At 40.1% G+C, this 12,892-nt stretch overlaps 1 protein-coding gene across 1 annotated transcript; it reads left to right on the top strand.

The window, feature by feature from the left end:
- The first annotated feature begins 1,266 nt into the window (after window positions 1-1,266).
- LOC101653062 (zinc finger CW-type PWWP domain protein 1-like) lies at window positions 1,267-3,209 on the top strand. Its single transcript, XM_045290771.1, is given in 2 exon segments — window positions 1,267-1,483; window positions 1,486-3,209. Coding segments are annotated over 2 exon segments (1,941 nt in total).
- The last annotated feature ends 9,683 nt before the right edge of the window (window positions 3,210-12,892 follow it).

Consider the following 12,892-nt stretch of genomic DNA (forward strand, 5'->3'; position numbering starts at 1 on the left):
TGCTAAATAAGCTAGCACTTGAAATAATGGGTTTATGTAAGTATTACTCACCCAAATCGAGAGGATTTCACAAACATCCAATTTCAGTGTGTCTTCTGGTTCCTAACTAACTGCTATTGTTTCCTCGATCTAAAGTTTTCATATACAATATTCCTTTTTTATTATTCTAGAATAATTTCTGTAAGATCTTTTTTTCATACAGATGTGTAGGTGGTAAATTAGCTGCATTTTTGTATGTCTGAAAGTGTATTTTATTCTTATACTTGTCACATTGCTAAGCATAAATTATAGGTTTCAAATCATTTTTTTTCTGAGCTTAAAAGCATCAATTCACGGTTTCTCTGAGTTATTTTAATTTTTAAAAAAATTATTGGAGTCCTGATAATTCACCTTATCATGCTGCCACCCAATTCTTCCCCCAATGATAATCCTTATCATTCTCATAAGTATCCTTCCAGAGTAAATTTATGAATATCCTAATAAAAAAATATATATCCTAGGAAATAGTAACTTTTATATTCTTCTCCTTTTCTTTTTTCAATAATTTTTACAAATAGCAGTATACTTTTGTGTTACTTAGAATGATCTCGTGATGATCATGCACTACCTGAAAGACTTCCACACTTTTTGTACAGCTGCATAATCTCTTTGTATGGCTATACCATAACTTATTTAGGAAGTGCCATTCTGAAAATTTAAATTGTATGCATTTTTTGTAATCACAAGCAATTCCACCATGAATGCTGTTGTTAGTTGCCGTAAAGTCATTTTCTAATTGTAGCCACACCATGTGTGCAGAGGCAAACTATTCCATAGAGGTGTCTAGGCTGTGCCCATTCGGAAGGCTTGCCTTCCAAGAAAACTCCAGGTTGGCTCAAATCACCAAATTATTTGGCTAATAGTTAAGCAATCAACGTTTGTGCTACCCAGAGGCACAATTAATAAGCATGCGCAAATGTCTCTAGGATAAATTTTCAAAAGTAGTAGCGCTTTTTCAAGCAGAGATGTGAATTTCTAATTTTGATAGATTAGCTCCATGAAGGTTTATCAATTTGTACACTAAGCAACAATACATGACAGAGCTTTCTTCAAATAAAAATATGTTATGAAACGTAGGGCTTGCGGAAATGCTGCGGCTCTTTCTACTGAGCGCCTTTATGTTTCCCTCGCCCGCGAGCTTTGAATAGCCATTGCGGATGAAGATCATTTGCCTGAAACAGGAACTGTATCAGAAGAGCCAAAGGAAAGTCGCCTCAGAGCTTAAGGATGACAACGTTACAGAATAAACAAGAACATGGAAAGGGACCAAAGAAAAGTTTTGCTCTGCCAGCAAAAAAATTGTGTAGACTGACGCTCACTAACCCTAACTCACTCAAAGAAGACACTCTAGGGATCACTTCCTCGGAGGGAGAGACTAAGCCAAGCATGCCAAAAGCCAGATTAAAGAAGAAGGAGAACCCCCCACAGAGCGTGGTCAAGGCAGTGGTCAAAAGAAGAAAGGAAGGAATCCACTCAACAAGCAAGCAGAGAAGGAAGCAGAAAAGGAAAGGCCACGTCTTACCAACGAAGAAGATGAGGAAATTTTCCAGATTGTGCTACAGAAGTCTCTAGAGGAGTGCTTGGGCTCTGTCCTTGATTTTGCAGAGACATCGTGTGCCCAGCCTATAGGATATACCCAGACAGACAAGGAACTAGGAATTGCTTCTAATACTGCTAATATTGATAATCTTGATGGAAGGAGGCTTATCGTACCATACACACCAGAGAATCCAACATCTCAGGAAAATGGAGTTGTCTCTGAGATAAATGCTAATAAGCCGGGCCAGCCAGATCCGGTATCCTCTGAGAAGAGATTCAACAAACTCTGTGTAAACAAAGGAAGAAGAATGCTCGGAATGGAAAGCGAGATATCCCAAGGTGGGCATGAGCACAGGCAGGAAGATCAACCAAAGAACTCAGGTCAGGATCATTCTCAGATCACGGAACAGCTTGAAGGAGACAAAGGTGGTTTGGGTCAGTATCTAGTCTGGGTCCAGTGTTCGTCCCCAAACTGTGAGACATGGAGACGGCTGTGTCAGAACATGGACCCCTCCATTCTCCCCAGTAATTGGTCCTGTGACCAGAATACAGACTTGGAGTACAATCGCTGTGATATTCCTGAGGAGACCAGGACAGGGCATGAGAGTGATGTGGCTTATGCTTCTTACATCCCAGGATCCATCATCTGGGCCAAGCAATATGGTTATCCCTGGTGGCCAGGCATGGTAGAACCTGACCCTGACTTGGGAGAGTACTTTCTTTTTGCTTCTCATCTGGATTGTCTGCCGTCTAAATACCATGTGACATTTTTTGGAGAAGCAGTCTCTCGCGCTTGGATCCCAGTCAACATGTTAAAGAACTTTCAGGAGCTGTCCCTGGATTTAGCTGGAGCGAAAAAGTTCAGGAACAAGGATTACATCCAGAAACTGGGGCCAGCCGTAATGATGGCTGAAGCAGCTGAACAGACCAACATTCAGGAGCGGGTTAACTTATTTGGGCTCCACAGCCGATACACCACACTTGATGTTACTGAGAAAGGGAAAGATTTCGTGCCCTCTGAGACTAATAAGCCAGATTCCTGATTGGGGAAAGAAGATGAAGTGGAGTCCAAGATTGAGCAAGAGGAAGAAAAAAAAGACCCAACTCTACCTGATCCCAAGCCAGCTAAAACACAGACCAAAAAATCCAAGCTAAGAGGGTTGCAGGGTGGTAATACAGACCCAGTAGATGGACAAACTGGGACCCTGCCAAAGAAGACAAAGAGATCTCTGAGAACTGAATGTGCAGCTCCTCCTGTGCTCATAATGGCAAAGAAAGACTATCAAGGGAACTCAGATCCTCACCAGTCAGACCCTCAGAAAAAGTTCAAATCTCCCCAAAGCAAGCCTGTGGTAACTGGCTTGTCTAAGGGAAGAAAAGCCAAGAGGGTGCCAGGGAGCCTTATCCCACCCACTCATCAGGGGCCCTCTCTCATGGTAAAGGAAGAAGGGCCCGGGCCCCAGGGACAGAGGCATCAGGAGGCTGAAAGTATCCCCACTGAAGACGAAGCTTCCAATGACCTGGACCTGGAACAACTCCTGGAAGACATAGCAAATGAGCCTGAGCCAAGAGAGGCGTCACAGCTCCGAGAAGAAGAGGGCCTCCCCATGGCTTTATTGAGGAGTAATTGAGCAAGCTTGCTTTCTTTCTGGGGTGCAGGAGGAAGAGCCCTGCAGTGGGAACCCCTAGAAGTTTATTGCTATTAGTTAGCTACAGGTTAAAGCTAGAGTTGTATGATTTTATACATGAATAAAATAATTACTGCTTTAAAAAAGCATTGCTTATCTGATAGAATTTTGGACATAGGGTAATTTTGCCTTGCTTTTATTTTGAGTGAGATGAACTTTTAAAAATATATTCAAAAACAATGCCCATTTCTTTTTATGTAAACTGTATGCTCATCCCCCCCCCCTGTTTTTCTTTTAGGTTGTTAATCTTTTACTACTCTTAATATCTAAAATAGTACTCTTAAACATCAGAAAAGTCTGTCTAAAATGGTTTCTATTCAAAGTATTTACATTTGGGGCATGAAATGAGTTGGAACAGGGAAAGAAAACTCACTTTTCATTTTAAAACCTTCTATATTTGTATGGTTTAATTCTTCCTATCTGTATTTACTTTTTTAAAGTACCTACACAGCCCAAAGGGGTGAAGAGAAGGATTAACTTGCCCAAGATAACACATATATTACTTAAGAGAACCACATCAACTCCAATTCATGGAAGTTCAAAATAGGACTTGTAATCAGCTCTTGCCAGTTAGATCCCCTGCTGAGAATTTGCCTTTCCACCCAGATATACCGAATCAGAATCTACATTTTAATAAGATTCCCTGGTGATTATTATAGATCTTATAGCTCTTGAGATCTCATTAAAATATGGACTCTGATTCAGTATATCTTGGGGGGAAATACAAACTCTTAGCAGGGGGTAGGGTTGGAAATACTGGTTAGAACGTTTGGTTCTCAAACTTGAGTCCCCATCATTATTATCTGGAGGCCATATAGCTGGGCTCCACCCCAAGGGTTTCTGATTCAGTAGTTCTGGGGCAACAAAATAAACCAAACCTCACAGCTATCGAGTGGATTCTGACTCATAGAAACCCTAAAATACAGACGAGAACTGCCCTTTGGGTGTTTCTGAGACTTGAAATCCTTACGAAAACAGACAGCCTCATCTTTCTCCTGAGGACTGCCTGGAGAGTGAGTTCAAACTACTGACCTCATAATCTGGGGGAGAGCCCAAGAACTCGCATTTCTAAAAAGCTCCCTGAAGATGCTGATGCTTCTGGTCCAAAAACAATCACACGACACTATAACCCCCATTTTTGAGATTAGCAATTTGGAAAAAGAATTGTTTTTAAAAGCCTGACTTTGGGCCTCATTGCTTTGGCTCTTTATCATTTGTGCCTACATAGGCACCATGGGAGAAGAGTCCTTTTGAATTAGCCTATAATTTCAGTGCTGTGTCCACCAGAAAAGCAGGTTTTATCTCCAACTGCTTTCAATTTCTGCATTGCCACTTATGAAGCCCAAGGAACAGCCAGGCCCAGGAATGAGACCTTACACCACATACTTGGAAAAAGAAAAGACTGAAATTATTTCAGGATTAGCATTAACAAAGTCAGTAGCTGGCAAGTAGTGGTTATCATTTCAAAATGGAAATATCTGGCAATCGTAACAGAGCACTACATAGTTTGGAGGGAGCTTCCCTCGACCTAAGGCGTTCAGTTGACAATTGAAATCATGTAAAACCTCTGAGTTATCATCTCAGCACTACATGCAGCACTGGATAGAAAACATTCCATGCTTACAAATGCTGTGTCCAGCGTATTTTCCCCTTATCCTTCCTCTTATATCCCCTCATTTCTCTTGTTAACTCTTTCTATTATGTATCATCATGTTACGAATATGTTGGTATGCGTCATCGTCCAGTGCAGCCAGCTTACACCAGAGATGTAAACACTTTCCTACTATAAATTGTTGCATGGAAAGTCCTGGCAGCTAAAAGGGGGGTATGCAAAATGCCACTGGCAGTTTAGTCAAGAACAGTTCCTCACATTTATTCTGATTAGCGCCAAGGTTCGGAAATGTTCAGACACGGAATGCCAGTAAATCAATTACTCTATAGGAGCAAATCACTGTAGAAGGTGCATTAGCTCCCTTGAACCACTAGGCTACCAATTAGTAAAGGATGGCTTCTTTGTGTTTACTGGTGACCCATGGGAGGTAATGTAGCCCCTGAGGTGTGTAATACCATTGCCAGGGCAGGATCCAAAAAATCATCATCATTTTGACTTATTAGATTTCTTAAAGTGCCCCTTTCCCAGCCTTCCACGTCAGGGTGCCAGCACACAGCTGAAAACATTTGCAAATAAGTAAATTGGGATCACAAAAAGTAATTTGTGAATTAAAAAAATTCTATTAGTTAAAGGAATTCTCGCTGCTGGTAACAAATGACTAAGTATGGTGGTTCAAGTGAAATAGAGGTTATTTTTCAATAATGTAGGGTGTAAAACAGAGATCTTAACCAACTCGTGGTTCTCCAACTTAGGCCTGCATCAGCCTCACCTGGAGAACTTGTTAAGCACAGCTTGTTGGACTTCACCTCCAGGAATCAATCCTTCAGCACTGCCATCTTTTCCATGTGGCTTGCAAGGTTTCTTTGGATGTCGTTACCATGTCTGAAGGAAAAAACTGGGGTGGGGATTTTTCATAAGCCATACTGTACACATTCTAGTAGGTGGAACTCCATTCCCTGGCTACTCCTCACTACAAAGGAGGCCAGGAAAATATGAGCTGGCTGTGTACAGGATGAGAAAGAGAACACCATTTTTGATAAGCAGATAGAACCTCCATAATGTTCGCTATAATGGGTCGAAGAAATTTCACCATCGTAATACTCTGAATCTCATTGCCAAATTCATGTTATAGAAATCCGTACAATGGTGGCACAGTAATCCAACCCTCAGTTGTGGCCCAACACATCCACAGCTTGTACCAATAGACGCTCTGTGAAAGATGAGGCAGTCTACTTTGGTCAAGATGGACCATCTTGGAAACGTCATAGGGCCGTTCGACTGTATCCTGTAGGATAGTTACGAGTCCGAATGGAATCAAAAACAGTGAGTTTGGGAAATTCATGCTTTAGACCACAGAGCAGCAAACTGTGGCTCTTGAACCAAATTCAGTTCTTTCAGTACGCACATGTGGCTCTGAAACACAGTTGAAAAATGTTTAAAGGATATTATTCAGGTAATGGTGATCTCATTTATTTGTAAAAATATATTTATGATTCTCAAATATGTTGTTAAATTGTTGTGAGGGACAGGATTGGCTCTTCCATCTTAAACGTTTGCTGATTTAGGCTTTAGCCAAGAGGCCTAACTTCTCCAAAGTGGATCAGTTTTTGGTAAGGCGGGCAGGGTGTCATGTCTGAAGAGCATTCACCACCTTGCAAGGTATTGCTAACATTCCTCACCCACCAAGCCAAATCCCTTCTCCAGAAACCAAGGCACCTTTCTGGAAGAAAAAGATAAGACTGCCCTCACGCTAGCCCCCTCCAAGGCAGGGACCTTTCTTTTGTTCACCTTTACACTCACTATTACATCTGTAAAATTATACAGAAAACCGAACACACAGACATAAATCTGTCTGTGTTTTTATATAAATGACTGACTAAATGATTGAATAAGATTACTTAAATGAAGGAATCATATCGAGGATCAGTAAAAATTCTACAACTTCTCTGCCTGCTTTTTCAGTTTTTAAAAAGAAAATCATACACTTTTAGAATTTAAATAACTTGTTAAACACTGAAGTCTCCCCAATTGTCAGTGCAAGGGAGACTGCAAGCTGGTTTGGGAACAAAGACTGTAGACAAACAGATAAATTGACATCCTCATCTAAATGCCATATAATTATATAGCTATCCTATGATGTTATAGAATTGCATATTGTTAAGAATTATTATAAGCATAATTATGTCTATATGAGGATATATAAACCCCCCTCATTTATTTTTCTCTACCTCCAAAAAACTTTGTCCTCAGAGCTCTCTATATTTTGGTATTGGAACTTTTCTGGGTCCTCTTTAGTATACTCTCTCCTTTGTAACTACTGATTTCATGCCCCCAAATCTCACCTTCTCCACCTCCTGCCAATTTTTCTCTACAAGGTATTTTATTATGTCTTTGAAGCACAGGTATGCATATGATTTCCTCTAAATGCAATGGCTAGTGGCAGATCATTGAGGAAGAAGGGAACATATGATTGCCTCTGTAGATGGTTAGTACATGTAAGTATATAATCATGGCATTTAGGAGGGTGCTTTTATTGTCAAAGATGGCAAAGATAGCTACTATTTCTTTAGAACTTACCACAGATCAGGCGTTGATTAATGGCATAGACTCACCACACACTCTCACCGAACCATCTCACAGTGTGTTTGGTGATTGAGGATAAAGTGGCAGTCTCGATGGGAACAAAACTAAACCACCCCAGTAATGAAATCATGATTGTGATCCAATTGGAGTCACAGATATGTCCTTTGAGGACATTCTAAATCTCCTTCTATTGTATGCCAAAGTGCCTTCAGGGGCCACAGTGGTGTCAAGGAACATTTTACATTTTCTCGGGAAACACAGTGACAACAATCAGACACTAGGTGAACAGATAGCTTGCGACAGTTCACATTTGCCGTCATCGGGTAGCTGCATTCCTTTCAATGTCATTAACTCGGTCGAAGCTTGGTTTCCAGTGCGTTCTCTAATAGAACAGTAGGCACGACATGAAAACTCACATGGAATTTAAAAACGGAAGCTGGTGGCATCCAACCTGCTGTCAAAGACTGAGAAGCAGCTCAGTGCTCAGCAAGTGCTAAGTCTTAGAACAGAAATACTGTAAAGTTGCTTGGACATGACTGCTTCATAAGCAGAACTATTATATATTTCTTTTTGCTTAGGTGCTCTGTGCTTCGAACCAAGAAAGGCAGGAAACTTCTGTGGACAGCATTATTTCTGAGCAAAGACTGTGACGTACGGTTATGGTGGCATGAGCTCCCTCCTAGGCTCGCTTTGATAATTGCTTGATTCCAAAAGCTAGTCTCTTGTGGACACATCCTAGGCATGTTCAGGAACTAAATCAGTGACTTTATGACCACGGATTCGTTCCTAACCTTCAGTTACATGAGAACCTACGAAGACTACCACAGCTGATGTTCACTCACTACAAATAAATGGAAATAGTGAAAGTAATGAACCTCCCCAAAGTCTCGAGGGTCAACTTTCTGATTAAAATAGCCTGACTACTTTCAAGTCACCTTTGCAACAGTGTTCAAGCAACAGCATGCTTGGTGAATTTGTTAATTGGCCTTTATTCCTGTTCTGCAGAACGCTTTTCTCTCAGGAATAACACTCAATGCTAGGAGCACCGAGACTCAGGCTTTCAGACTACTTTAGCGTCCACAGTTGCGTTCTTTCTGCTCCAGAAGAGTCCGGCTTTTGGAAACAAGAAGACCAGCAGGTTTTTGATCCAAGGAGTTAGGAAAACAGATGATGTTACATGGGGCAGGTCTCCAAGATTTCTAATTTAAAGAGGCAATCTTGCAAACGATCAAAAATGCAAATGATTATATGAATTCACAGCCCGATACAATAAAGGTGTGTTAATTTCCTACACGATAGTAACACATTTCTTCATATGAGATGATTTAAAAAACAAATTTATTCTCTCAGTTCTAAAGACTTGAAGTCTGAAATCATGGTGGGGGCAGAGCCACAGTCTGTCTGAAGGCTCTGTTTTTGTTGTTGTTGTTGCTGTTAGTTATCATTGAGTTAGTTTGACTCTTAGCTACCCTATCGACAACAGACGGAAACACTGCCTGGTCTTGTGCCATCCTCACAATTGTTCTTATATTTGAGACCACCGATACAGACATTGTGTCCAACTATCTCGCTGCAGGTCTTCCTCTTTGTCACGGCCCCTCTATTTTACCAAGTAAAATGTCCTTTTCCAGGGACTGGTCTCTTCTAACAACAGGTCCAAAAGTACAAAAGAAACAGTCTTGCCACCCTTTCCACTAAGGTTCATTCTGCCTTTACTTCTTCCAATATTTGTTCCTTAGGCAGTATATGGCACGTTCAATATTCTTCACCAGAACCATCAGTTCTTCTTTAGCGTTCCTTATTCAATGTCCAACTTGCACATGACTATGGGGCGATTGAAATAACATGGCTCGTGTAAAGGACACTTCAGTCCTTAAAATAACATCCTTGCTTTTCAACACTTTAGAGAGGTACTGAACATCAGATTAACCTAATTCAATGCATCATTTGATCTCTTGACTGCTGCTTCCACGTGCATTCGTTGTGGATCCAAGCAAGACAAAATCCTTGACAACTTCCATCTCTTCTCCATTCACTGTGATGTTCCCTACTGGTTCAGTTATAAGAATTTTGGTTTCCTTTACCTTGAGTTGTATTGCATACTGAAGGCTGCAATCCTTCATCTCCATCAGCAAGTACTTCAATTCCTCCTCACTTTTGGCAATAAAGGTTGTGTCATCTGCATGTTGTTAATAAGCCTTCTTCCAATCCTGATCCTCCATTCTTCATATTATCCAGCTTCTCTGCTTATTTGCTCAGCATACAGATTGAATTATTATGGGGCAAGAATACAATTCTGATGCATATTAACCATTCAGTGTGCCCTGATTTTAAACCATGCAGTAGGCCCGTGTTTTGTTTGCACAACTGCCTCTTGATCCATGTACAGGTTTCTCATGAGCACTATGAAGTGTCCTGGAATTTCATTCTTTTCAAGGTTATCCATAGTTTGTTTTGATCCACAGAGTCAAATGCCTTGGCACAGTCAATAAAACACAAGCAAATATTTTTCTGGTATTTTCTGATTTCAGCCAAGATCTATCTGATATCAACAATAATATCCCTTGTTCCGTGTCCGGCCTGAATTCTAGAAGCTCCCTGTCAATGTACCACTGCAACTGTTGTTGGATGATCTTAAGTAAAATTTTTCAGGAATATGATATAATGATATTGCTCCATAATTTGAGCATTCTGTTGGGTCACCTCTTTGGAATGGGTACAATTATGTATCTCTTCAACGAAATTAGCTGTCCTCTAAATTTCCTGGCACAGATGAGTGAGTGCTTCTAGTGCTTCATCAGCTTGTTGAAACATTTCAATTGATATTCCATGAATTCCTGGAGCCTTGTTTTTATTTTAATGCTTTCAATACAGCCTGAACTTCTTCCTTCAGTAACATTGGTCCTTGTTCATACTCCCTCTTGCATTGATTGAACGTCAACTTGTTCTTTTTGGTACAGCAACTCTGTATTCCTTCCATCTTTTCTTGATGCTTCATCTATTGTTCAATATTTCGCCCATCAAATCTATCAGTATTGTAACTTGAGGTTTGGATTTTTTCTTGAGTTCTTTCAGTTTAAGATATGCTCAGAATGTTTTTCAATTTTGTTACCTTCTAGGTCTCTACATATTTCTTTATAATATTTGACTTTGGCTTCTTGATGTTCCCTTGACTGTTCAACTCTTTGACTTCATCATTTCTTCTATATGCCTTAGCTACACTATGATTATGAGCATGTACATAAGTCTCTTCTGACATCCATGCTGGTCTCTTTTTCTTTCCTGTCTTTTAATGACATTTTGCTTTCTTCATGTATGATGTTTTTGATGTCCTTCAATATATCATCGGGTATTCTGTCATTAGTGTTTGAAAGGTATTTGTGGTGAAGAAGTCATTGGTCTTGTAAAATTCTATTATGTCATCTCCAACTTCATTTCTATCACCAAGGCCATATTTTCCAACTACTGTTCCTTTTGCTCTGTTTCCACTTAACATTCCAATTTCCATTAATCATCAGTGCTCTAGGGCAGAGGTTCTCAACCTTCCTGATGCTGCAACCCTTTAACACAGTTCCTCATGTTGTGGTGACCCCCAACCATAAAATTATTTTCATTGCTACTTCATCACTGTAATGTTGCTACTTTTATGAATTGGGTGACACCTTTAAAAGGGTTGTTAGACCCCCAAAGGGGCCGCAACCCACAGGTTAAGAACCGCTGTTCTAGGGGATGAAATATCCTTTCTCCTAGCTTCTGGTGGTAGCCAGAAATCCTTGGTATTCTTTGAACTCCAATATCTGCTTCTGTTATCACATGGTGTTCTCCTCATATGTCTGTATCCCTGTGTCCAAATTGCCCCTTTCTTATAAAGCCAGCAGTTATACAGCATTAATGCCAACCCTAAACAAATGCGACTTCATCTTAATGAATTATATATGCAAAGAAGGACCTAAAAATACTCAAACAAAAAGAACTAAGATCAGAAAACTAAGGTGAACAAAAAAAAAAACAGTAACACCATAAGAAACACACAGAAAAAAATGACAGTAACAAAATCATACCTATCAATAACAATATACAAATAAATGGATTAAACTCATCAATTAAGAAATCGAAAGTAGGAGGAATGATAAGAAATTAGGACCTATCATATAGATTGTTATGAGCTGTAAGAGCCCCCAATAAAATGATTTATATATAAAAAAAGGAAAATTAGGATCTATCAATATGCTGCTTACAAGAAACACACCTTAGACAAAAACACATAAATTGACTAAAACCTAAAGGAGAGAGAGAGAGAATATATATATGGGAGTAGCATTGTTAATTTCTGATAAAATAGTTCTCTATCATAAAACATTAGTGATGTCTTTAAAGTAAACCAAAGACATATACATAAACCATAGATATATGAGGTGGTACTCCCCCAAGTGGAATTTTCCCCACCCCCAAATCTATGTATTTTTTTTTTCTTACAAAACAACCTTATCACCTTCAAAGTATTCTCCATTACACTGAATACGTTTGTCAACCCTGTGATTGCATTCTTGGAAACATTTTTCAAACTCATCTGTTTGGATGACTGACAGCACCTCCCTCATTTTTCCTTCACTTCTTCTATGTCCTCAAATTGCTGGCCTTTCATGTCCCTCTTCATTCGTGGAAAGAAAAAGAAGTCACACAGAGCAAGTCAGGTGCATGGGGCAAGAGAGGCATGCTGATTTTTGCCAAAAATTGGCACATTGAGATAGATGGCTGCGTGAGCAGGTGCATTGTTGTGGTGGCAAAAACCAGTCCCCGTCTGCCACAAAATCAGGTCTATTTTGTCGCACTCTGTTACGCATTTTTTTCAGAACTTCTAAATGGAAAGCTTGATTAACAGTCTGACCTGGTGGAACGAACTCCAAATGCACTCAACATTTTCATCCATTTGTCAGATGTCCAGAATGAAGTTTGTCATCAATCATTATTTTACCTTTTTTGAAATGAGAAAACCACTCATACACTTGAGATTTTCCTATAGCACTGTCCTTGTAAACTGTGTTCAACAGTTTCTGAGGCATTTTTCCAGATCAGGAAACAAAATTTCACAGCCACATACTGTTCTCTTAAATTGGCAATAAAAAAAATAACGATAAGGTAGTTAGTGTATTGTGCCAGCCTGGCTGATAAACACATGTTGGGTTAATTGAAGGGTGGAGAGATAAATGGCTCGGTGTGCCTCCCCTTTTGTTTTCTTGGGTCTCTTGCTTTGTGATGGTCAGACCAGGGAGCAGCTGCCTTAGCCGATTCATCTGGCAAGGTTCACTTCCTGCAAGCCATCCCTGAGGAGAAGCCACATGGACCTACACGGATGCAGCCCTGGGTGCTGGAGCAGCCGTGTGGAGACCTTTTCCAGTGCTGAGATGCTTACACGTTCACTAATTCAGCT

This window comes from Echinops telfairi, unplaced genomic scaffold (genome assembly GCF_000313985.2).
Source record: "Echinops telfairi isolate 266 unplaced genomic scaffold, ASM31398v2 ScPeMD7_53;HRSCAF=182, whole genome shotgun sequence".
Taxonomy (NCBI): domain Eukaryota; kingdom Metazoa; phylum Chordata; class Mammalia; order Afrosoricida; family Tenrecidae; genus Echinops; species Echinops telfairi.